Below are 27,295 nucleotides of genomic sequence, written 5' to 3'. Positions count from 1 at the left end.
AAGTCTGATTGAATTACACATTGCTCTTTTAAGTGACGTGTTGTTACTGGATAAAATTTATAGTGACCATACACAGTACATTTACTTTACCTGCCTCAACATATATAGTTGTTGTTTTTTTAGTGACAGACAGGCAGAAGGCAGAAGACATATTTAGGGGATTTGATGGAAAGCAGAAAGAAAAAACAAAGCAAGGAGGGGAGACACGAGTTGAAGTTTGCAGTAAACAAACTGTCCATCATAATTAACGTTGCCATGTGCCTCATAAAGTATTTCTCTCTCTTCTCTGATATCTGCCTTTCAGAATTGCAAGCCTGTCAAAGATCTTCCCCACACTGATGCTGTACAAGCTGTGGGAGGACGGGAAGATCGGCTCCCTGGATGACCCTCTGGAGAAATACGTGGAGAACTTCACCATCAAGAATCCTCTGGGGAAGACGAGAGACTCCGAGCTGAAGTACGTGACAGATGGCCTGATATTTCTGGACAGCGGGGAGGTTCAGATCCGCTCCTCCTCAGTCACTCTGCGCAGGATGGCGAGCCAGCTCTCAGGTATAAACACAAGGTTCAGCTGCTGGGATATATAAACAAGGCTTTGAGATCTAATTAGATACGGCGTGTCCCTCAGCTCTTAAACGTACAGCACGTCCCGGAGAACAGAACATGCATCTTTGGCTGCATCTGCTGCATTTGAAAAAGCTGGTGAAATGTTTTTATTTATGACTCTGGTGCTGAATATGGACACGTCTAAATCCACAGGAGTTGACCTATTGAATCTAAACAAACACTGAAATAAAAGAAAAGTTTCTGTGTTCCTCATAAAGTTTTCTCTGATCAATATGCTAGTTAAATGTAGCATAATGTAGCTTTGTAATCAAAGTTTTTTTATTATTAGTTTCTACATTTTAAAGTTGAGACAACTGGTCAAAGATCTGAATGGAAAATTATTGCAGTTTATGCACCTTTTTTGTTAATTAATTGTGATAATTGATCAACGTTTTGGACAGTTGATCAGACAAAATAATCTGAAGAGACCACCTTGCGATGGACATTTTTGACTATTTTCTGACCTTTTACACTCTAAACAGTCAATCAATGAATTGACAAAATAAATGTGTGCTGATTAAGGTTAATGACACAAATATCCTCCTAATAAATTGTGAGGTTTCACTGTTTACCCTCAGAAGTAACTGATTTGAACAGCCACTGATAAAATGAATGTTGTAGTTTGTATTGAAAGGTTGTAATGGATACCTGCAGCAGTGAAATGACTCATTCAGTATCTGAGCTCTTCAGATATTTGTCATGCTGCAGTCTTTCAGCAGTGACAACCTCATCTTGACACAGCAAAAAAAAGTTGCTTTTGACAATCATCATGCATGAAGACACACTTGTTTATCTGAAGAAGCTTTTCATTATAAAATGCTTCACTCTGTTTGATGAATTATAGTAACAAAAAAAGAACAAAAAAAAGAAAGAAAGAAGAAGAACAAACGTCCTCTGCATACAAAAACAATCCCTCTGTAATATTTGCTGTCATGTGCTGCTGATGCAGGCTTGCCCAGGAGACTCCGAGCCACGAGTCTGCTCTGGAAAGGAAAAACGCAATCTGCAATCAATCTGTTGCAAGACGACGTCCTCGTGGCAGACCCAGGCACCAAGTAAGATTAGTTATGCTGCGTTGATTTCACTGCTTCAATATGTGCATTTTTATCGTGCAAACTGGGATAATAATTTGCATGAAAAATGCTTTTACCACTGAGGGCCTCATATATTGCTGACAACAACATATATTTGGCAATTTTTCTCTGTTTGAGGCAATAGCCTTTTCTGGAGAAATGTCTGCACAGTAAGCATAAAGTTACGCAGTAGCTTAGCACTGAAGAGTTAAAAAAACAATTAGAAACATATGGTGACCCTGAGAGCTCACAGCGCTGCAACATAAGAAAACACATGCAAATACACAAAAAACAAGCAAAAAACAACATCAATTTGACAACACAGGCGCAGCATTTAGAAAAGGCGATGCAAAGACCAAAACACAACACAATAAGAAAAAGTGCTCCAAATAGACCACAACACAACAGAAGTGTTTCCAGAGGACACATAATAGATGCACATGTCTGCACACGCATGTGATATTATCAAGTTATTTCAAGATAATTATAATTTCAATTATAATAATTTTAATTATAACTATATGAACGTGAAATTATCACGTTATTTCATGATAATGATATTTTCATGTTATAACGTGATATATATAGCGTTAGCTCGCTAGCCCGTATCAATCACATTGTAGTTAAACAAATCAAATATGAATGAAACACGTTTTAATCGGTCGCTCTCAACGGCACCGAGTTGGTCTTGGTCATGCTAGTCCGCTAACGCTAGCACACTATACATCGCCGGCTAACGTTAGCACGATATGATCGTTAAAACTTTAGACCGTGAAATCATAATTATCTTGAAATAACGTGATAATGGGGCGTCCCGGTGGCTAGTAGAGCGCTTACCACATGGCCGTGTGCTTGCTGCAGAGGACCCGGGTTCGAATCCGGCCTGAGGTCCCTTTGCTGCATGTCTTCCCCTCTGTCTCCCCCTTTCTATCTGTCTCTATCTAATAAAGCAGTAAAATGCCAAAAAATAATCTTCATGAAATAACGTGATAATATCACAAGCGTCCAGACATGTGCATCACTTTTAAGTGTCCTCTGGAAACACTTCTGTTGTGTTGTGGTATTTGCAGCGCGTTTTCTAAATGCTTCATTGTGTTGTCAAATTGATGATGTTTTCTCAATTTGCTTGTGTTTTGTGTATTTGCATGTGTTTTCTTTAGTTGTATCGCTGTGAGCTCCCAGGGCCACCGTAGGAAACAGCTAGCCTGGCACTGCAAAAAAGTCCATAAATCCAACCATCAGCGTCTCGAATGTTGTTAGTTTAATCCATATAAAAACTGTGTGTGTGAAAATTTTTGTCAGTGGTAAATGTGCCAGACTCTTTCTTAAACAGAAACATTGACTTCCAGAAGTCTCACTGGTTATCTATTTTATTTTATTTGTTCTATTGGCAGAGATATTGACCCAGTTTCCATTTAGCAGCAACATGTGGTCTGAGTGATCAGCTCTCAGTCTGTGTGTTCTCACCTGCAGCAGCAGCGTCTCCACATGCGTCTTCAGTGATTCCACTTGTGATCTGATTCCAGCTTTCGCTCTGTATGTAAATTAACACGTACATCATTTCCGTTTGAACACAAAATACATTGCTGTTTTTAATCGTATATCGGCCGGCTGTGATACGAATCTTCCTTAGCCTACAAAATAAAGTTTGAGAAACGTCTGCATGAAGCACAGCTGCTGACAGGTGTGCAGCTGACAGATGTGCAACTTACAGTTCCTCATCGCTTTAATGTTAACGATCAATTAATCAATTAGTCGCTGCATGCATACATGCACAAAATAAAATATCTATACAGTACTGTGCAAAAGCCAGGCGGCAATCTCCGTGCCTGAGCATGGAAGCCACCAGGAAGTGCATAAGGCCTGCAATTCACCGAAAATTCCAATAGGGGGTGCTAAGTTTGGCTGCAAAAGAAATTTGCCCATTCATTTCAGTGCTAAATTTGAAAACTTCTCACTTGATTTATTACCTCAGAAAAATTTTTCAGGGACAACATTATGGTCTCAATCGCTAGTAAAAAATCTTCTTCAAGACAATTTGATGTCAATAGTTCTAATAATGGCCACATTTAGAAGAAAATAGAAGATAAAGAATCGTATGATTTGGGGCGTTTCTAGCTTTGATTGACAGGTCACTGACAAGGCGAGCCGTCACCAGGAGAGAAGCAGAGCGTATCCACGGCAACGTGTCAATAAAGTTATATATAACGTTATATAGATAGAAAAGAGGACGTTTAGCGGTTTGGTCTCATAACTTTGACCCTTTCACACTATATTTTCACTTAATGACAGTTTATTTGAAAGTTTTGTTCAGTAAAATGTCTTGTTCAGCATTTGGTTGGACTAACAGACACTTCAAGGAGTCGCTGCTCAGTTTTCTGAGGTAAGAAAGATACATTTTGTTTTTGTTTTTTTGCTAGCCAAAACTAACATCCCAGTTAATGCTCCAGTTAATGCTAACATGAATTAGCAGCGGCTTCTCTCAGTCGGGTTGCCGGTGTAGAGATGCGTGTAGTCAGTGTCGTCAGATCCCTCGCGCTCCGCCACAGTCCAGATATGGTCTGCTCTGCGTATCGGAAACATGATGGCGACGCAAGATGGCGACGAGTGTAACGCTGAACTCGAGGCTTCCAACGGGCAGTCCACAAACCAATGGGTGACGTCACGGTGACTACGTCCATTATTTATATACAGTCTATGGCAAAAGCCTGTTTTGATAACGGACGCTTTTATTTTGAAAGGACGAAAAGAGACTTAGTCCTGTCAATTGTGAAACTAACTCCACTGAGATTAAACTGTAGAGAAAACGTCAAGGAGTTCGATGTTCAATATTTAATATTTAATATTTAATGTTCACATTTAAATGTGTTTTGTGTTAAAATAAGTTTTGGATAAAACCTAGTAATTCATTCATCATTAAAAAATACACAGATCGATCGGTCAGGGGGTGGCAGGTGAGTAGGCAGTCCCTAATGTGGACAAGAGTCGCAGACCTGTTCTCAGTATCTGAATGTGGACACATGAACCACCTCCCAATGTCCACTTGTGTTTGGATCACATAGACCTCATGTTACTGCTAAATGGAAACAGGGTCATTAATGTAAATGCCATTATTGAATGTATTGTACCAGAGTTTGAAGCAAATTTATGAAAATTTGCAGTTCCAATCTGAAGTTAGTGCTCCCAGCCACATAAACTACGGTGGCCAACAAGGTGATACGCCCTTCAACAGTGAACATTTCTCTTACAGGCAACATGCTTCAGCTTCAGAAACAATGACGATTCAAAAAATGCAAACAAACAAAATGCAACAATGAAAATATTTGGAAACAATTCGGAAAGCTCCCCATATGTATATATATTTTTCTTTTCTTTCTCTTTTTGGTAATTGTTTGGCTTGATAGTGGTTGAGATCAATGTTGGAATGAAGAGCTTTTGGTCCGAATGGACTGTTTAGTGCGCACCAACTGCTGTTGGTGTGAAAGCACCCTAAGTACATTGAATCTAGTACTGTACTTAACTACAATTTTGAGGCATCTGTACTTTACTTAAGTATTTCCATTTTATGTAAGTTTATACTTCTACTTCACTACATTTAAGAGGCAAATATTGTACTTTTTACTCTACTACATTTAGCTGCCAGCTTTAGTTACTTATCAGGTCGAGTTCACATTAAAATCACAATACATTTAAACTGATTGGACTTCTTTCTTTTATTTTTTTAATTAAACATAACACTATATTAAGTAGTTAAAATGAGCCCTACCTTGACAAGATTAAAACAAAATGGAAATGGAATATATAAAACAATCCTGAGTGGAGCCATTCTTTTACTTTTGATACTTTAAGAACATTTTCGATGCTGACACTTTTGTACTTTAACTTGAGTAAGTTTTGAATGCAGGACTTGTACTGTAGTGGAGTCATTCTGCAGTGTGGTATTAGTACTTTTACTGAAGTAAGGAATCTGAATACATGAGGACCTGCAGGAAAGGGCTCTGAGCCTGATTTAAACCCGGGCCCGCTGCATTGCAATAAGCCTTAATGGTTTGCAGGTTTATTGTGAGTCTCGCTGTACACAGTCTTAATGAATGTCAACGCTGCATTTAGTAAATGATGCTTTACTTGCACAAGGTGAAGTGTGGCCCTCTATTTTTTCGGAGAATGTGGCCATGAATTACAAACTGCATCTTCAAACAATCACATAACGTCTTAATTAGTTTTGGAGGTGCTGATAGGCAGATTCTGTCACCTGTAGATGGAGCTGGGCTTGCACTTTTCAGTGTTTATGCAAAGCAAAGCAGCTGCTGGCTGGAGCTTGAAAGAACATTTTTAAGCACAACTCCCAGAATACCATTATTAATTTCCCTCTGATCTGAGGCTATTCTATTTAAGCCAGAGTTTCAACATGAAAAATAGTTTCTTTCTCTTATTTTCTAACCCCATCTGTTTTATTTGCTTCCTTCCAGATGTCACTACAGCAACCTGGCCTTCTCTCTGCTGGCTCACGTGATGGCCGAGCGAGTGGTGGCCGTCGACTACCAGCGCTGGATCACGGACAACATCCTGGACCGGCTGGGGATGGAGGACACCGGGTTCGACATCACCCCGGGGCTCCAGGGCCAGATGGCCGTGGGGGTTTACTCCAACGGGAAGCCGGCCCCGCTCTACGACCTGGGCTGGTACCGGCCCTCGGGTCAGATGTTCTCCACGGCCGCTGACTTGGCCAAGCTCGCCATGATGCTGCTGGGAGCCTATCACCGCAAGATGCTGGAGCCGGACTCGCTGAAGATCATGCTGACCCCGCTCTTCAGGTGCGACAAGGACTACTTTGCCAACCGTACTGGGACGCCGTGGGAGGTGAACGAGCTCAGGGGCTATGAGATGGTGCGTAAAGATGGCGATCTGGACGGCTACTCTGCCACGTTCTCCCTGGTGCCCAGACTGAAGCTCGGTCTGGTGGTGCTCATGGCTGGCAGCCGGTCTCAGAACCAGGACGTGGTCACCAAGGCCTACAATCACATCATACCAGCCATAGAAAAAGCCTTCAGGGAGGCAAAGAAGATCCTTTACCCTCCGCCAAACCCAGAACCTTACGTCGGCTTCTTCACCTACAGCAACATCACCTTCTACGAGATCAAAGTTGCACCAGACGGCGTCCTCGTCATGCAGCAGTTCGGGCCTCAGATTGAAGAGCTGATCCCAGAGAAGTACAGGACAATAAAGCTCAACTACCTTGTCGACCGGGTCTTCAGAGTGGTTTTTGAAAAAGAGTACCCGTGTGTTTTGCGAGTCGGCACGGCCTCGGTGTCCTTAGAAGCCCAAGATGGCCAACTGTTTAACTTCTACACGTTCGACAAACGCGGTTTGTCTCCTGGTTTCGACGCGCCAGGACTGAACACGTACAATGTGGTGAGAATAGCCCGCAGGCCGTCTTTCTCCAGCTGAACTGCCTAAAGACAGCTGCTGTGTCCTTGGGATGTGTGAAAGACTATAAACAAAAAAAGGAGGCTGTGAATATTGAAAGACCTAATGGAAACTCTCATTTTGGCGGTCAAATTGGGGCGGCGACATGTTCTCGCCCAGAAAATGAATTACTGTTTCCGTTGAGTGATGTATATGACTGTCCTTCATTATGGATCCCAGATGAACAATCACATTATGGTGATGCAGTGCATGTGTTTCTCTTGCCTTCATTTAAACCGCAGTCTCATCGTCTTTGTCTCTTCCCTCCTCGAGTTTTTAATGAGAGAGAGAGCAGCTAAAAACTCACACCTATTGTGCTCAATTACATAAACATTTACATAGATTTTCATTTTCAATTCTCGGGCCACGACTGCAATTCCATGAACTAATCTGCTCATACATATTCAACCTAAATTTGTTCAGGGAAAAACATTTCTTTGTTGCTATAAACTATGTTTGTGGCAGGTAGCATCAGGACACGTTCATGACTCCCAGGAATATAGATTACTTTCTTTTTTTTAATGCGGATGTTGCCACGGGGACATAACGGCTGATTAAATGTCAAGAATTATGCATAAAAGATGCAAAACATCTCTGCTCCCTTCATAAGAGGCGATTAAGGACAGAGAGGCTTTTGGTTGCCCGTGTGACTCTTTCCTGTTTAATCCCTAAAAATGGACTCCGGACCTCTAACACCAATATGAATAATACACGGCTCTGACTGCTGCAGGAAAATGACAGATTTAAGCGTATACGAAAATAACTCTTGTGTGACAAAGGCTGATGTTTTACCTTTTTATATTAGAGCGGAGATGTGCTGGAAATGGAAACGGATAATGGAAATGTCGCTTTGTCTTGCAGCACCAGGTGCAATGAGCAAAATCGAGGGAATGAATGAAGAAATAAATCTGCTGTATCCACTTTATCCGGCTGTGGATGGAAATGTTGAAACTGGCATTCAGCTATGTAATGTAATGTTGTCACAGCCTACAGAGTAAAGCTTATACTGATTGATGGTGCGAGTAAAAAATCATTTTGGGTCATGCAGTATTGCCTACAAAGAAACAATACCTTGTGTAGATGATTTCAGCTGAGGTTAATGCAGCTTTCATAAAAACAGCCTCACACAATGTAATCACGATGGTGAATAAAACTTGCAGCATTGATAATAAATTCCTCAAACCAACAATTCAAGTAATCACAGGTTGGTAAAAAAAAAAAAAAAAGAAAAAGAAGAATAAAGCTTCATGTGGACAGCTTCAACATTTATTTCTTTTGAATCAGGCATTGTACAATAGCCATAATTAGTTTTAACTTTGCATTCACAGTGAACAAGAGCTAACCAGTCAATCAAATCATGTACACAATGGCTGGCCGTGCAGCAGGAGACAAAACAAGCCCAGGAGCTTACAGTATAGCATTACTTTTTTTTTGTTCACAAGTTCCACTGAAACACGGGAGAACGATTCGACCTGATTTTTTGCTGCCCACCAACACATCAATTTTCCGATTAAAAGCAAAAAGATATTCAAATACAACATGCTGTCGTTCATATTGTCCCACTTTTCCTTTCTGCATTCCCCCTCTAAGGCATACAGCAGTTACAGAATAAGACAGCAGGTGGAATATGCAGGCACTGTTGAGCAAGATTATCCATAGGAACAAAGAAATAAAATTAAAAGTACACGTACAAGCTCTTTAATTACATGTAATAGTTTAAAACAGGGGCTTCAAACTGGTCCGTGAAAGGGTTTGTGTGCCTGCAGTCAACTGAGTGAAGTAGTGATGGGAATTTGGTCTCTTTTTAGTGAGCCAGATCATTTGGCTCAGCTCACCAAGAAGAGCTGGCTCTTTTGGCTCCCAAATGGCTCTTCATTTTACCACTTATACCTTTTATAATTCAGCCAAATTAAGCGATGTTTTGACTTGTGATTTGTATTTGAACACAGAATCCCTTGTAATTCTCTAACTTGCTTGAAGAACCACTCTGCTACACAAAGCTGAGCTTCACTTCACAAATCCTACACTGTGCTTTCATGTTGTCACAAGTGTAAAATGCATCCAAATGCTACTTCTTATTCGATTTTCACTCATCTTTGCACCACACTTCTGCGTGTCTCCCCCTCCTCCTGTCACTGTCTCAGTGCTGCCAACCCCGCCCCTCCCTGCTTGGTGGTATGATCCTTGTCAATTCTCACATGACTGGTTCGCACAGCATGCATGTGACACCCGTAGTCAGCGTCTGCAGCAACTGCAGGTACTTTTCCTAACGAGAAAAGTAAACGACAGACATGAGCCGGCTCCCATCGTTCACTTAAAAGACTAACACATCACTAGAGTGAAGACAGAATAATTGGAGTCAGGTGGAACAAAAACCTGCAGCCACACCGACCCTTTCGTGCATCAGTTTAGGCGCTTTCACACACTAGAGTTTAGTCCGGTCAGTGGAACTCTGGTGCAGTTAAATCCTTGTTATGGTTCCTTTGGTTGCTGTAATCGTACTCTGTTACAGACCAAAGCAACCAGGCAGAGACGACTTGCGAGAGAGGGTCTCGGTCCGTCAACAAACGAACTCTCATGCAGTTTGATTGCACTGTGAATGTAATCCAACCCAGAAAAGAACCAGCTGATTGTGAGCAACCTGTGCAGGTGTTTTGTGAGATGTGCACAGAGCGACAGATGCAACACAACTGGGTGAGGACTGACTCCCGCTGAAGTCCGATATTTGCTTGACATCTGGGCCATCGTGTGGTAGGAACACCAGAGCAGGATTACGACCAGTAGAATCAGAGGTACTCCATATTAGTTTGTTTATTTCCGTGTTAACATTTTCCACCTCCAGCCTTCCTACCAATGAGATACAATACTAAGTAGATTTCAAGCCCTCTGCTTTCGAACATGCCCCTCCGCAAAACTTTTTTAAATATTTGGTCCGCTCGCATTTCTGCACAGTAAAGGCAAGCCAGACTAAATACAAAATGATCCAAAAGTATCAATTGCACACTGATTCTCACTAACCAGTGGACTTGGGTTGTGGTAGCACCCTTAGTCGTTTAAAAGAACAATTTCACATTTTGGGAAATAGCATTTTTCACTTGGAGTTAAGCTGAGTTCACACTACACGACGGCGTCTTGAAGTCACACACGGCAAGCTCTTTTACCAGAAATAATCCCAGATGAGCAGATCTGATCTCCAAACTACATTTTTTTCCCCGAAAAAGCACAGGAAGTAATATAATACCATGCATGGGACAGAATGGATGACTCCAATCAGTTTTGTTTTGGTGCAATAAAGACTTTGGTCTGTGCTGCAAATGTAAGACATACAGTCAAGTTCCTATTGTTACAGGCATCCCCTCAACCCGTTTCTTGCACTCTCATTGGGCTGTAGCTCACATCCTCGACAGGTACCCAGATATTTAGCCTGCTAGATATCTGGGAAGCCTTTACAATGCACTGATGAGCATCTTGGCTCCAGCTTTGAATGGTTCACTTATAGTGTTCAAGGATCGATCTGTGAGCACCGAGCCAACAGGGAGCTCCAAAAACTGTCAGCAAGTGAAAAATCAGGGCTTAAGTCATGTAATGTGACCTCGGCATTAGACGAGAATATCAATACCACTGGGGCAAGCAGACAGTTATTAGCATAAAGGCTAGAAACAAGGGGAAACAGTTATCCTGGCTCTGTCCACTTATCAGCACCTGTAAATCTCACAAATTAAAACATATCTTATTGTTGAATGCATTAAAAAAACATCTTTCTTGGTCCCATAAAACCACAATTTGTAAAGTAAACAGAAGTTGGAATATCTTCAGTTTCAGTAATGTTACGTTTTAAGAGAGTTAAACTAAATGTTATTGAGTCACACGAGATAGTGACAAGTTCAAATGGTGTGCAGGGTTAGGTAGTTGTGATCAAAATCACATTCTTGTAAAATGTATGTAACTTTTTCATAGTTCAATAAGCCATTAAAAATATATTTAAGTATTTTGGGCCGTGTAAAGAGAGGGATTTTGTTGTAAAAATACTACTTTTTTAACATACAGTCATGGAAAAATCATTAGACCACCCTTGTTTTCTTCAATTTCTTGTTCATTTTAATGCCTGGTACAACTAAATGTACATTTGTTTGGACAAATGTAATGATAACATGTTTTTCTGATGATGATTTTGGTTATTATCAAGAAAACCATGGAAAATGTCTAGATATCAGCTCTTAAATTAAACTCTTATCAGTTATTTTTGTTGTTATTATTATATGTGTTCAAACAAATGTACCTTTAGTTGTTCCAGCCATTGAAATTAACAAGAACTTGAAGAAAAATATTGGTCTAATAATTTTTCCCATGACTGTATATTCACATTTTTTAGACTAAGTAAAGAGAGGGATTCTGTTATAAAAATACTCCTTTTTTTAACATATATTAACCTTTTTACAAGAGATAATACAAGATTACAGGATTAGAACTTTTATCTTTTACTTCACTCATTAAACTTCAGGGGTTTTTGTTTTGTTTCTTGAAAAACAGCTTGAACAGAACGGATGTGCAGTAACATGTTAATTAGTGTGATTAGACCATCTGCTTGTGGCTTGTTTTTTTATTTACATTACCTTAGGACAGAGCCAGGCCTGCTGTTTCCTTGCTTCCAGTTTTTACGCCGAACTAAACTTTATATTTGAGGGTGGTATCAATCTTATGATCTTGGGAATAAGGATATAATACCTAAAAACTGCGGTGTCTTTGTTAGCTTATTCAGTTAGAACACGGAGGTCCTGCACGGCGTCTCTTTACACGTACTCGTGAGTGTTCTGGTGTCCAGGCTCAGTGTCATGTTCGGAGACAGCAGAGGGATGAAAACATTGGAGTCCTTACCCTCAGCCTGAGCTCTGGCACTGGACACCGAGGGCTCCAGTAAGATCTTGGGGAACGGCGGCGAGTCTCTGACCGAGCTGTTGTCCTCCGCCTGGGAGCAAACAAGCTCTCGGAAACACTCCCTGAAGCGCGTGGAGAGCAGGCTGTAGATGATGGGGTTGACCGCCGAGCTGAGGTAGAAGAAGATGCCCGACACGATGTGCACATACTGATAAATGTTGTGCATCAGGTCGGTCCACTGGCTGATGGAGCTCCACAGGAGCCTCTCGATGTGGAAGGGCGCCCAGCACACTCCGAACACCGTCACCACGATCGCTAGAGGGTCAGGGCAGAGAGAAGGAGCTTTAGTTATTGTTCCAGGTCAGTGGTGGTTTTACACAGGGGCCTCCAGCTAGAGGGTCGCCGGTTCGCCTCCCGCCTGCGGCTCTTCTGTGTGGAGTTTGCATGTTCTCCCCGTGTCAGCGTGGGTTCCCACCGGGTACTCCGGCTTCCTCCCACAGTCCAAAAACATGCACTTAGGTTTAATTGGGGACTCTAAATTGCCCGTAGGTGTGGATGAGAGTGTGATTGTCTGTCTCTATGTGTCAGCCCTGCGATAGTCTGGCGACCTGTCGAGGGTGTACCCCGCCTCTCGCCCAATGACAGCTGGGATCGGCTCCAGCCCCCGCGACCCGATTGCGGATAAGCGGTTAATGGTAATGAATGAATGAATATCTCATTGGACACAAAAGGAACCCAGAATGTGTACATTGTATAATAGTTTAATTGTGCAATAAAAGCTTGTCTATACATATACATATATATATATATATATATATATATATATATATATATAAAAAAAGTCTCACTGTACCGCACTTTCAAAATAAAATAAAAAATTAATTAATTAAAAAGTAATTGTGCACAAAAATGAGAAATGTCATTGTCGTACAAAAATAACTGTTATTGTTGGTAACTTCATTGTTTCAACCTCCATGTATTTGATTCCAAATATACTTAAACGAGATTTTTAAATAAGCTAAAATAAAGGTTTTGAATGCTTAAATATCATCTTTGCCATTTTTTAATTCATTGTGTTTTCTCTGTGCTCTCGACATCATTGTAAATGAGGGGTTGCCCTCAATGATTCCTCGAGAATTAATTAAAGGACTAATGAAAATTTCAGACCATTTGAGTGAATGTACCAGTGGCAGTTCTAGACCAGTTTTACTGTGGGGGCCAAGGAAGGGCCAGTGTTTAATCGGAGAGGACATTAAGAATCAGCAAAGATGATATTTAAGCATTCAAAACCTTTATATTAGCTTACTAAAAAATCTAATTTAAGTGTATTTGGAGCTACAAATACATTGGTTGAAACAATGAGACTTAACAACAAAACAGTTATTTTTGTACGACACTGACATTTCTCAATTTTGTGCACAATTACTTTAATTACTATTTACTAATACAGGCTTTTATTGCACAATGAAACTATTATACAATGTACACATTCTGGGTTCCTTTTGTGTCCAATGAGATATTGTTTGAACAAAAAATAGGTCAGAATTGTTCCGCCATTCATCGTTATAAATTGATCTTTTTATTATTAATTTGACACAGGGGCCACAGCAGGGGCCAAGGGCTTCTTCACATGGGCAGTGGCCCCTGGAGGCCCCTGTGTAGAACCGCCACTGATTGCAGGTTAGAAACATTTGAAATGAATAGGTGTGTAACGGTGCACAAAGGATCTTCTTCTTTCTTTTCATTTATTTTGAACAGAGAGTCGTGAAAGTTCCAAGGGCAGACTCACTCATAACTTCTATAAACTTTTTTCATTAGAAAGATAAGACTCACTCCTGACACTTCTTTGTTACACGGCACAAACACTGAACAAACACTTTTTTTCAAAAGCAACAGGTCACAAACATTTGTCATCCCAGAGCTCCGTCTTTTCATTTATATTCGTCATCGTGTCACTGGTTCGCCAATCTACGGAGCCCCTAAAGGGACATGGTGAAAATAAAAATAAAACTTTGGTATCTCGTGAGCACGAGATACTTTTCTCGTGAGCACGAGATAGTTTCTCGTGAGCACAAGATACTTTTCTCGTGAGCACGAGATAGTTTCTCGTGAGCACAAGATAGTTTCTCGTGAGCACGAGATACTTTTCTCGTGAGCACGAGATGCATATTGCATGCGCGCATGGTGTCTGTAAGAACACCCTCTGCATTTCAGCTTGTTTCTGTATGAAAATTACATTAGAGGAGTTAGTTCGGCTATATTTTGACCTGGGGCTTCATTATAAGGACATTGCTGCTTTACTTGAAAAAAAAAAACGACAGTTGTTTTCCCGAGATAACGATATAATTAATTCGAGATCTTGAGGAAAAAAAACAATAGTGTAGTCCAGACGCGTAGCCAGTAATGTAATGTATTTGTAACCCGGCCCGTGTGGGATGAGCCTCTCCACACCCTGGGACTCTGCGTTGTGCTGTTTGTGATGATGAAGGGCGGAGGAGGGACCAGTCGGACACGGGTGGTCGTTATATTGCGGCTCGGACCGCGTCGTGCTTTATTTCTCACAACGGCTGGCAGCTCAACCTTAAACAGTACCAGTAAACACTGGCGTGAGACAACAGAAAGATTAAAGGCTTGTGTTGTGTTCTTACTGATTTCCACACTAACTGGTTGCCGGAGATCTGCGCAGTTTCTGTTACGCGTGAGCTGTCCGTGGCACTGAAACAACAATCGCCGTTAATGTGATAATTTTCTGTCTGATGCAGGTCTTTGTTATGCTATACATTAACACTTTATCGAGCCTACTGATTGGGTTCATCTGTAGTCGGCACTTTGTGCAATAAAATGATTTATTGTGCCGTGCGATAGAGCCGATACGCATGTTTTGTCTTTACTGTTGTATTGTGTACAGCCTTTATAAAGCTCTGTTGGGAGAGCTTGTGTTATAGGCAGTGTTTTGCTGTCATTTCCTTTGTAATGCATAATGTTGCAAAGTAAAATAGTCACTATTTTTCCAGTTTGTCTATATTTGTCATTTTTATAGTTCTACATTTTTACGAGTCCTTTTTCTGGGAAAAGATGGCCCATCCATTTTTGTACTGGCCCACCCGAAATATTATTTCTGCCTTCGCCACCGGGTGTCTCCATGGATACCAGATGATGACTGAGAGATGCAGATCAGCAGGATTGCGGGTCACTAGAAACTTTGTGTGTGTAGTGCAATCCGTTTTGGACCCAGAGGGAATACTACCAGTGGCGAAGGCAGAAATAATATTTCACACAAGCTCTCCCAACAGAGCTTTATAAAGGCTGTACACAATACAACAGTAAAGACAAAACATGCGTATCGGCTCTATCGCACGGCACAATAAATCATTTTATTGCACAAAGTGCCGACTACAGATGAACCCAATCAGTAGGCTCGATAAAGTGTTAACGTACAGCATAACATAGACCTGCATCAGACAGAAAATTATCACATTAACGGCGATTGCTGTTTCAGTACCACGGACAGCTCACGCGTAACAGAAACTGCGCAGATCTCCGGCAACCAGTTACTGTGGAAATCAGTAAGGACACAACACAAGCCTTTAATCTTTCTGTTGTCTCACGCCAGTGTTTACTTGTACTGTTTAAGGTTGAGCTGCCAGCCGTTGTGAGAAATAAAGCAAGACGCGGTCCGAGCCGCAATATAACGACCACCCGTGTCCGACTGGTCCCTCCTCCGCCCTTCATCATCACAAACAACACAACGCAGAGTCCCAGGGTGTGGAGAGGCTCATCCCACACGGGCCGGGTTACAAATACATTACATTACTGGCAACGCGTCTGGACTACACTATTGTTTTGTTTTCTCAAGATCTCGAATTAATTATATCGTTATCTTGGGAAAACAACTGTCGTTTTTTTTTTTTTTCAAGTAAAGCAGCAATGTCCTTATAATGAAGCCCCAGGTCAAAATATTGCCGAACTAACTCCTGTAATGTAATTTTCATACAGAAACAAGCTGAAATGCAGAGGGTGTTCTTACAGACACCATGCGCGCATGCAATATGCATCTCGTGCTCACGAGAAAAGTATCTCGTGCTCACGAGAAACTATCTCGTGCGCACGAGATACTTTCTTGTGCGCACGAGAAAAGTCTCTCCCAAGATACCAAAGTTTTTTTTTATTTTTCACCATGTCCCTTTAGGGGCTCCGTAGGTTAACAGTTGCACTGACATAAATATTTTTGAAATATATTATTTTTTATTATAAATAACATATGAAAAGCTGGAAGATGCGGAAAATGTGACACTTCGTACCAAACTTTCTGGAATTGTGCAGCATAAGTCGATATAGTAATTGTCGTGACAGGCCTTGGTACAAATACACGAGTGTAACCTACAGAAGGTAATAAAACACGCCAATATTCACTTAGATGCTGCTGGTGCTGATATATATTACTGTAATAGACATTATTAAGTCAGTTCACCCTAAATTCATTAACAACTCTTTTGATCATTGTTTGATCATTTAAAAAATATATATATATCAAACATTTTATGTTTCCAACCTGTCAAACATGAGGATATGATGATTTTCTTATATGAAAGTTAACTGAATATTTTGGGGGTTTGGACTTTAATCCAATTAGGCAATCCAAAATAGGCCTCCTGGGGCGGAGGAGAAGTATGCCACTACTTTGTAAATTTGTAATTTATCAACTAATTGAAAAATGAACTGACAGATTTTTTTAAATAAATAATCATTGGCTGCAGGCCTTGTGTACTTATTTGCACTCACTTAAAGTTAAGGTGCTTAATATTCAGTGGTGTGCAGATGTTTTGCCAGGCCTGGCATAAAGTATGTCCGTGTATGCACACAGGTAGAGCAGTGGTGGAAGAAGTTATGCAGAATGGACCCACTCAGATTCTTTTACAAATATATTCTAAATATATCATTGTAATATTATTATTATTGATGCATTTATGAAAAAAATAATTTTATTGTAGTCCAGGTAGGGCTCATTTTAAACAACCAATATAATTATATTTGGTTTAATTTAAAAACGTGTAAAAAAAAAAAAAGCTTAAATTGATTTTTTTTTTTTTATATCTCAACCTGAAAAGTAACTAAAGCTGTCAGCTAAATGTTTTATATATTCCAAATGCATTATTGTATTGTATTTTTTTTCGATGCATTTATCTAAGAAGCATATTGTCCAAGTAAGGCTAATTTTAACTACTTAATATTCTGTTATGTGGCTGACCTAAAAAAATTGTATTGAAGACAGAACTATCATTTTGTACATGCAAAACATTCATTCCACCACTGACATAGAGTAAATATTGTGTAATTAGTTCTCTCTTCACTACTCATATCTACTTTAATTACTAATATTGCAGTATCTTATATTTTATTTCAGTCCTCTTTCTAAAATTTTACAATAACCTACTCCACCTACTTAGAGTGAAGTAGGTTCCAATACATTACTTATTACTTATTAATAATATTATTAATGTCTATTTAATAGTGTGAAAACATCCATATTGGGTGCTACAGACATTGGCCGCGTTTCCCAGATTCGCTCGTTCTTAAGGACTTAAGAAGGCTCTTAAGAAGGGTTCGGCTAAGAAGGAGCGCTAAGATAGGGGTGTTTCCCAGATGCGTTCTTTACTGCCTTCTTAAGATCCCGCCAAAGAAGCTTCTTAAGAAGCTCTTAGTGGGAGCTGTCCGCCGTGGTGCTGAAATATAAATCAATCGATGCCAGGCAAATCGATCACCCACCACTTTATCAGCGCTTAAGTCACCCCACACACCTGTGCAATAAGGCTACGTGTGTGTGTGTGTGTGTGTGTGTGTGTGTGTGTGTGTGTGTGTGTGTGTGTGTGTGTGTGTGTGTGATCACAGCTAACAGGTGTATCCGAGTAGTAATCAAGCCATTAACGCATATATACCCCACTGGCGGACCTCGTCCCGCGTGGTGGGCATCCTGATGTGTCTCCGGGCATGGCGCAGGAGGATCGGTGTCACGGCTGCCACACTCCGTGAAACCGGTGCCTTGCTGAGGCCGGTGCCGTCCCCCACCACCTCCAGGAAGCTCCCCACTGCGTAAAAACGCAGCGCGGCCAGGAGTTGCACCTCCGGGCTGAGGGCAAAATTGCAGCGGGTTGCCCTCTGGATGTGTGGTGACACGAGCGTGACGAGGCGGTGGATCTCCTCCAACGACTGGACAGCCCGGTCCGACAGCACGTCGAGTGGGGAGAAGTGCTGACGCACATAAGCGTTTATATAAACCGTCTGGCTTCGCGCACGGCGACGCTGTTGGTTCGCAGCGAGAATATGCTGTATTGCAGCCATGGTGTCTCACACGCGTGGACTTCGGCAACGCCTTTATATAGACTTGCAGGTGGAGACCCTCTTGATGAGCTGAGTTCAATTACACCTGTCAGTTTCCCTCATATCTGTGAAATACCACAGGGTTGTTGATGTTTTTATAGCTACTGTAAACTCATATGCAGATGCCGAATGTGTGTGAAAACGTAAAGAGTGATAGTAATGATGATTTATTTTATTTATGTAGCTACAGGAACACATGGGCAATTCTTTATTTTTATATCGTTATTTTTCTTCTTATGCTATTATTTTTCTTGCGTCAATGTTCTGCAGCTATGAGCGCACATTCATCATTACGCAGGGTTTTAGTATTCTTTTGTGTCCGATATAACTTTCCCTGATGCGGCTGCACTGAGCGTTTGGTCGCTAAGAAGGCTGTTAAGAGTGGGTCAGGGCGAGCTACATAAATAAAATAAATCATCATTACTATCACTCCTTACGTTTTCACACACATTCGGCATCTGCATATGAGTTTACAGTAGCTATAAAAACATCAACAACCCTGTGGTATTTCACAGATATGAGGGAAACTGACAGATGTAATTGAACTCAGCTGGAACCTCATCAAGAGGGTCTCCACCTGCAAGTCTATATAAAGGCGTTGCCGAAGTCCACGCGTGTGAGACACCATGGCTGCAATACAGCATATTCTCGCTGCGAACCAACAGCGTCGCCGTGCGCGAAGCCAGACGGTTTATATAAACGCTTATGTGCGTCAGCACTTCTCCCCACTCGACGTGCTGTCGGACCGGGCTGTGCAGTCGTTGGAGGAGATCCACCGCCTCGTCACGCTCGTGTCACCACACATCCAGAGGGCAACCCGCTGCAATTTTGCCCTCAGCCCGGAGGTGCAACTCCTGGCCGCGCTGCGTTTTTACGCATTGGGGAGCTTCCTGGAGGTGGTGGGGGACGGCACCGGCCTCAGCAAGGCACCGGTTTCACGGAGTGTGGCAGCCGTGACACCGATCCTCCTGCGCCATGCCCGGAGACACATCAGGATGCCCACCACGCGGGACGAGGTCCGCCAGTGGGGTATATATGCGTTAATGGCTTGATTACTACTCGGATACACCTGTTAGCTGTAATCACAAACACACACACACACACACACACACACACACACACGTAGCCTTATTGCACAGGTGTGTGGGGTGACTTAAGCGCTGATAAAGTGGTGGGTGATCGATTTGCCTGGCATCGATTGATTTATATTTCAGCACCACGGCGGTGGACAGCTCCCAATAAGAGCTTCTTAAGAAGCTTCTTTGGCGGGATCTTAAGAAGGCAGTTAAGAACGCATCTGGGAAACACCCCTATCTTAGCGCTCCTTCTTAGCCGAACCCTTCTTAAGAGCCTTCTTAAGTCCTTAAGAACGAGCGAATCTGGGAAACGCGGCCATTGTGTGCCATGTTATCTCATTGGTTGCACTTTGAAAGGTCAGCAGTAAAAGAGGTTAGAGTTCAAATCATTTCAATTTTGAGCACAACTCAGGGAAACAATGGCCGACCCATCACAGAGCTGTTCTGTTGCTGATCATGTGTGGGCTGCTCATTAGGTTTATGTGGATTTCCATCAATTACAATAAGAACGAAAATCAGAAAAAAGATTGTCATGACCTTCAAGGCGACTCCCACTGGGATCCAATACAACCTATTATTTTGTACTTAAGTCCAGCACTTGGGTAAATGTACTTAGGTCCATTCCACCATTGATGTAGAGTAAGTAGTGTTTAATTAATTCTCTCTTCACTACTCATATCTACTTTCATTACTTATATTGCAGTGTCTTACATTTTCTTTCAGTCCCAAAATTTAAATTTAATGCATCAAGCAGTTGGATCAAACTAAGATCCAGCCTCTGACCAGACAAACAGCTAATCATAGATTAGGATAAAGGGCAGGCACATGGGATGGCCAATCAGATTTCAGGGGTGGCCTTTGCCTCCCTCTGCCCTACCTCGACATAGTCCTGTTAATAGGCGTGTTTCCATTAGGTACTTTTCCCTCTAGTGAGCCGCTATGGGTGTGGTTTGGGAGAGAGGATCCGCCCAACTTCACCAGTAAGCGGCTCAGGTAGCGGCGATTTTGGCGATTTCCGAGATTCATTTGCAGTCTGCTGCAGACTGGACGCTGAGGGGAAAACACGCTTTCAGAAAAGTACTCAGAAAGTACTAAATGGAAACACGCCTAATTGTGACATCTCTGAAGCGACTTAAATTATTCTTGTAATTGCCACTCTTTACCACAGCAAAAGAAATATTATGTTACTTTCACTGCCACAATATATGCCCTCAGAAATTCCAAAACATCATTGAAAACTTTATTTTCAATTAAATGCAGAAGATATAATCATTTAAATTTACACAAAGATGATAAATATTGTCCTATGAACTTTCCTTTGATATCCCCTATAAATTAAAACTGAACAAAAAGTCACTTCTCTTCAAGTATATAAAGTCTTTAATGTTTATTTTGCTCTAAATGAGTTACTCAGAGCAGCAGAGGTTGGTGATACAGCCCTCATTACATTCCTTTGCTTATAAGCCATGCATAAAGCTCACGGGGTGTTTTCTCACTGTAGGCACTGCTGCAGACTGTTTGGCTGTTTACCATGGTGGGCATATGGCATCAAGCTGATTGACTTTGTTTCTTAGCTTGGTGGCTCTCCTCACAGCGAGAGATATTTATAAAAGTGAGAGTGGCAAACACTTGAAACTTAGTCTCTCTCTTTTCCCAACAACAGAGTTTATCGATTTCTCCCCTTTAACAAACAGTTTGTTTTAATTTTTCTTTTGAAGTAGCCTGCAGCTTCAAGGTTGTTATTTGAGACAGAATCCCATTCATAATCTCTGTCATCTCGTTCCAGCTCTTCACTGAAGCTTCATGATCTTCACACTGAGTGAAATATTCAAACCCAAGGAAGAATATCTCAGATGATTTGGGCATAATGTTCTTCACATTTCTATAAAGCCTGACATGTTTAGATCTTAACTAGAGCTTCAATTAAATATAATTATGTGAGTTTCAACACACTGAGTTTATATTTAAAAGGAACACCAAAACACCCAAAATTTGATTTCTGATAAGCAGTATTTCTCTTAAACATTAGCCGCAATATTTGCAAATAAATTATCAGCAAAAAATGCCAGAAAATAGGTTATATATAGATAATAGATTCTAACCAGCGTTTCAGTCCTTTTGTTAGGGGTGAGTAGTTGCCTGTTCCACCTGCTGGTAGGTACAGCAGGTAATTGTCAGCCCATTCAATGGGCTGCTGTTTTAACGTGTATTGTTGGCTGCGCCCTCTAGTGGCTGTAGTTAATTCTGTTCATTTTTCTTTGGTAAGTAACATACATTTTGTTTTTGTTTTTTGCCAAAACTAACATCCCAGTTAATGCTCCAGTTAATGCTAACATGAATTAGTAGTGACTTCTCTCAGTCAGGTTGAGGTGTAGAGAGGCTGTAGTCAGTATCGTCAGATCCGTCTCGCTCCTCCACAGTCCAGATATGGTCTGCTCCCCGTATCGGAAACAAGATGGCGAAGAGTATAACACTGAACTCGATGCTTCCAACGGGCCACAAACCAACGAGTGACGTCATGGTGACTACGTCCATTATTTATACAGTCTATGGTGTTTTGTTGGCTGCGCCCTCTAGTGGCTGTAGTAAATATGAACGACGCCAAGCCGGAAGTAACATTACGGTGTGTAGCACCCTATAATGTAATAATTCCTGATAATGTAATAACGCCTGAAAATGTAATACAATTTGCACTTAACTCAATTGAAAATGTAATAAAACCAAATAATTTAATAACTTCACCAGCTCAGATAAGCTTCTGAGACTCAAGGTAAATCTTCCCTAAACGTACCTCTTCACAGATTTCCAACAAATCGCTACCTCATGAAATAAACACAAAACAACAAAACCCCTCCTGAAAATGGAATAAATTCCCAATAATGCAATAAGTTATTACATCATCGGTAAAAATGTTATTACAATATCAGTCAGGTTTTTTATTTCATTATTGGTGAAGTTATTACATTATTGGGTTTTATTACATTTCCGATCGAGTTAAGTGCAAATTTTATTACATTATCAGGAAATTATGACATTATGGGGTGCTACACTCTGTAATGTCACTTCCGCCTCGGCCTTGTTCATAATTACTACAGCCACTTGAGGACGCAGCCAACAATACACGTTAAAACAGAAGCCCATTGAATGAGCTGATAATTACCTGCTGTACCTACCAGCACGTGGAGCAGACAACTACTCACACATAACATAAGGACTGAAACGCTGGTTAGAAACTCCTATTCAGGCATTTTTTAATGCTGATTATTTATTTACAAATGTTTCGGCTAATGTTTAAGAGAAACACTGCTCAATACTTAGAGTGAAGTAGGTTCCAACTTGCACTACTTACGGGCCAATCAGCACTAATTAATGTTCATTTAATAGTGTGAAAACGTCCAAAATGGGTGCGACAGACATTGTGTGCCATGTTATCTCATTGGTTGCACTTTGAAAGGTCAGCAGTAAAAGAGGTTAGAGTACAAATAATTTCAATTTTGAGCACAACTCAGGGAAACAATGGCCCAGCCAGCACAGAGCTGCTCTGTTGCTGATCGTGTGTGGGCTGCTCATTAGGTTTATAGGGATTTCCATCAATTACAATAAGAACGAAAATCAGAAAAAAGATTGTCATGACCTTCAAGGCGACTCCCACTGGGATTCAATACAACCTATTATTTTGTTTCATGTGGTGGGAGGTTTTTTAGATGATGCATTGATTAGTGTGGAATCAAACACACTCTGTAGAAGAAATCAATTATCCCTTTAGAGTAACGGGGCTTTACAGTGTGGTGGATGAACTGTAAGACACAGAGCTCATAAGTTGTGAGTCCCTTCAGAATATAAATGATCCATATTGTGAACTGACAATCCTCGAGCATTATTTGCTCTGTGTTTTCCTCACGGTTAGCATTTGGGAGCATGTCTTTGCATTAATGACACAATCTGCTGTGAAATCACAACAATCTTGCACAATAACAGACACTTTCTGAGGAGGGTAAATAACTCACTGAGCATCTTGTTGATCTGCCTCCTGCGCCCGTTCATGCTGATCTTCCTCCGCATGTTGCTGCTACAGTTCCTCCCCAGGTTCCCACTGGGCTGCTGCCTCTCCCTCCACAGATGGAGACCCATGACCAGGTAGAGCACGCTGATCACCATCATGGGCATGAAATAGAAGCACACGGTGGTGATCTGCATGACCATGTTATAGATCCACAGGGGCTTCAGCACAGTGCATATGGCCGATTCCTCCATTCTCTCCGGGAGGTAGAAGATGCCGTGCAGCGAGGTGTTGGGGATGGCGCAGGTCATCGACACCACCCACACCACAGTGATGACCTGCTTGGCGTGGTGGTTAGTCAGCAGGTACCGTGTTTTGAGCGGGTGCACCACAGCTATGTACCTCTCCACGCTCAGAGCGGTGACGTTGAGGATGGAGGCGAAGCAGACCGTCTCGAAGAGGAAAGTCTTGAAGTAGCAGCCGCACGCGCCGAAGGGGAACGGGTAGTTCTGCCAGAGGTCGTAGATCTCCAGAGGCATCCCGAACAACAGCACAAGGAGGTCCGACACGGCCAGGCTCACCAGGTAAAGGTTGGTGGGGTTTCTCATCTTCTTGTGCTTCGCGATCACCGCACATGTGAGCAGATTCCCAGCCAAGCCGGTGAGGAAGATGAGAAAATAAACACTGGTCACGGGGTAGAAGAAGGGAGATCGTTTTGGACCCAGGATGTCAAAAAGGTTCACCTCAGTGAATTGGTCATTGGTGTAATTCCCAGTGAAGTTCAGCAGCATGCTGGTGTTGTAGGACAGTTGGGAGACGTTTGAAGAGGAGCCCTGCAAAGAGAGCTCCATTTCAAAAGAGGGAGACTGGAGGAAACGGCGAGGAGATATCAACACATCTTGTGCCAATTTCTGGGTTCGTTTAACACCAGGGGCCAGCTATAAAGAGAAAAATAAAGAGATGAAACAAAAAAGAGCAACTCTGTGTTTACTCCTACTGGGGTCAAACTTCAGTTTACCATTTCTTTTTCTTCTTGTTTTAGAAATCACAGTTTTTAAACTCAAAGTGCTTCACATATTCCCAGAACATGAGCCCCAATTATCTTTAAACCAAAGCCATTAAATGATTCAAAGCTTTAACCTTGATACGATTTAAATTGTCGTTTTTAAATAAAGCTAGTGTGATATTTAAGTACATATCACTGGTGCTGCAACTAACAATTACTGATTAACCTGCCCAATATTTTCCTTAATAACTGTCTTTATCAAATACATGGCATCTTCATACAGTATTTCTTGTTTTATCAGAGCATAAACCCCAAAAGATATTAGTTGAAATAAGAGAATATTTGGAAAAATCACTGGAACAATTAAGTCATTTTTGAGATGGATCCACACCAGCAGGAAATAAAGGAGCCAAGTCTTTTCAGGGCACATTGATAACATGTTATCCTGGTAATGTCACGACCATCTGGTGCAGAAATGCATCACTCTTTAACCAAAACACACTTTGCATGTGTTTATGGGTCATGCTGGAGATTGATTTAATTGTTCCGAATGTCAATAATATTTCACCACAGCAAATAAAGTCACCACAGACATAAAAAGTCAGACAAAGACATTTTCTGTCGGTTATGGATGATGAAAAATCAGTTTGGTAAAGAAAACAAATTAGTCTTATTTGCAAATGACAGATTCCCCCTGTGTGCTGAGGATTATTGCTTTTACCCAGACACTAATGTGATTCAAACCATTCTCATCAACCGGTAAATGTTGAGGATAATTGTCATTACACACACAGCACTGATAGATAGATAGATGCTAATCACTTCTTCTCTAAGGTTAATTATGTGTCTAAATTCCATGCATCACTCTGCAAACCCAAGGTTATGTGACTAATACAGCATGAGCTGCTTTGTTGGAGTTAACCTCAAAGACTCAATATTCCTACTATCATAACCATGTAATTATCCTTTAAAATTAGGTTTAATAGCTAAGGATTAATTTTGAGGAATTTAAGGTTAAATTCATGTCAGCTCAACACCTAAAAACAGGCGTCAAAAACAAAACAAAAAATACAGGATATATAAGGGTGGTGACACACTAGCAGGCTCTAACTTTATTCAAAATATTTACAATCTGAATTAAGCTCACCTTGACGCTGCAGGTTGGTAATCTGCTCCTTATAACGCGCTCTCTGTGCGCTCATGATTGGAAACGAGGGAAACCAATCGCAAATAAAATGAATAAAAATTAGGCGAATAATAAAAAACTAAAATGCAAAAGTTGGACTCGCTTCTGGTTCGCCGCAGAGAAGAGGAGACAGACGCTGCAGCCACGTCCTCCTTCAGACACAGAATGAACTGTGAGATGGTACAGAAGAGAGAGAGAGGTGCAGAGAGAGAGAGAGAGAGAGAGAGAGAGCATGCATCTGCCTCATATATTTCACCCATGTGGTTTGAAACGTTTGATTCGGGGGGAATGCACGTAGAAGATTCGTCATTCAAGGAGGTTCAGCAACAAAAGACACGTTCTGGGTGAATAATAAATACTATAGTATCTCTAAATTTCAACAGGAAATTGTGTACCAAGGACGATGGGTCAGAAGGGTTATGTCTTGCACATAAACATAGAATAAAGCATAGGAAAAAATATCTGTTTCAAAATAACTGACGAGATTTTTGCAGTTTGGGGCAGAAATTAAATGTGAAAAATATTGAATGAGAGAGTAATTTTTTAAAAATTAAGTATTTGTGCAAAAGCTGAGGTAGTTCAAAAGATACTGCTACCGCTACTGGTGGCACCACGACCAGGTGCTGACGGTCATAGCAGATACTATCTGCACAGGGATCTCTCTCAGCAAGCAACAACAGCCAGCTAGGCACTCCACCAGCTTTGTTAAAGCTGGACAGAAGCCACAACAACGCTCAAGCCAAGCAGCGGGGCTCCTGGCCACAGCTAGGGACTGGCAGCTGAAGGTGGACCTAAGGAAACAGCTCAAGTTCCCAGAGACCATCGCAGTAACCACACTCAGGCCGGATTTGGTTCTCATGTCAGAATCAACAAGGCAGGTGATACTGTTGGAGTTGACTGTGCCCTGGGAAAACCGGATGGAGGAGGCATTTGAGAGGAAGAGGGCCAAGTATGAAGAGCTGGCAGGCAAATGCAGAAACAATGGATGGAAGACCCGGTGTAACCCCATTGAGGTTGGATGCCGTGGGTTTGCAGGCCAGTCACTCTGCAGGGCTCTCAAGATGTTGAGACTGCACAGTAAGAAAGCCATCAGGAACACCATTGATGCTGCTGAGAAGGCATCAAGATGGCTGTGGATCAAGAGGGGAGATCAATGGGCCACACAAGCTACCTAGACACAAGCCGGGGACTGATCACCCTCGGCTGGATCGCCTGGGCGAGGGTGTCTGATGTTAAGACCTGAAACACCCGATGACCCCAGGTTACATCACTGATGATGTGTCTAGGTTTCACCAGGAGGTGTATAATAAACCCCTAGAGACAACTATTGCATGTTGCCAAGTATTGCACATTGAAAAATATTGCACAGTAGGTAGGTTTTGAAAAAAATATTAGATCACCCTTTTTCTTCATTTTGTTGTTCATTTAATGCCTGTGGTTTTCTTGATCATAACCAAATGATTATGATCATTATCAAGAAAACCATGGAAAATGGAGTAAGGCCAAGCGCAAATCGTGGCAGCGGCAAATCGTGGCAGCGGCACCTCGCTGCGGCATCTCTAGTGGCACCCCCGGATGCCGCAGCGAGGTGCCGCTAACGTCGCGGCACATGCCACTGTTTGGGGGAGA

General features: G+C 41.6%; 2 protein-coding genes across 2 annotated transcripts in view; one reads left to right on the top strand and one right to left on the bottom strand.

Moving 5' to 3' along the window:
- lactbl1b (lactamase, beta-like 1b) overlaps positions 1-8,217 on the top strand; it is a 41,277-nt gene extending 33,060 nt beyond the window's left edge. The window contains exons 7-9 of the mRNA XM_059328371.1: positions 305-552; positions 1,556-1,661; positions 6,149-8,217. Of these exons, the coding sequence (XP_059184354.1) occupies positions 305-552; positions 1,556-1,661; positions 6,149-7,127 (1,333 nt within the window). The 3' untranslated portion in view covers positions 7,128-8,217. The remainder of the gene's footprint in view (positions 1-304; positions 553-1,555; positions 1,662-6,148) is intronic.
- A 3,284-nt stretch (positions 8,218-11,501) lies between these two features.
- On the bottom strand, positions 11,502-25,781 carry nmur3 (neuromedin U receptor 3). The gene is made up of 3 exons (XM_059329520.1): positions 25,628-25,781; positions 23,482-24,412; positions 11,502-12,335 (listed from the first exon to the last, which is right to left on the bottom strand). Exons 2-3 carry the CDS (start codon positions 24,323-24,325, stop codon positions 11,905-11,907), a joined length of 1,275 nt encoding a protein of 424 aa, XP_059185503.1. The 5' UTR covers positions 24,326-24,412; positions 25,628-25,781; the 3' UTR covers positions 11,502-11,904.
- Positions 25,782-27,295: the final 1,514 nt, after the last annotated feature.

Source organism: Centropristis striata, chromosome 3 (assembly GCF_030273125.1).
Source record: "Centropristis striata isolate RG_2023a ecotype Rhode Island chromosome 3, C.striata_1.0, whole genome shotgun sequence".
NCBI lineage: Eukaryota > Metazoa > Chordata > Actinopteri > Perciformes > Serranidae > Centropristis > Centropristis striata.
The sequence above is the reverse complement of the archived record's forward strand: the minus strand, read 5'-3'. Positions and strand labels throughout refer to the sequence as shown.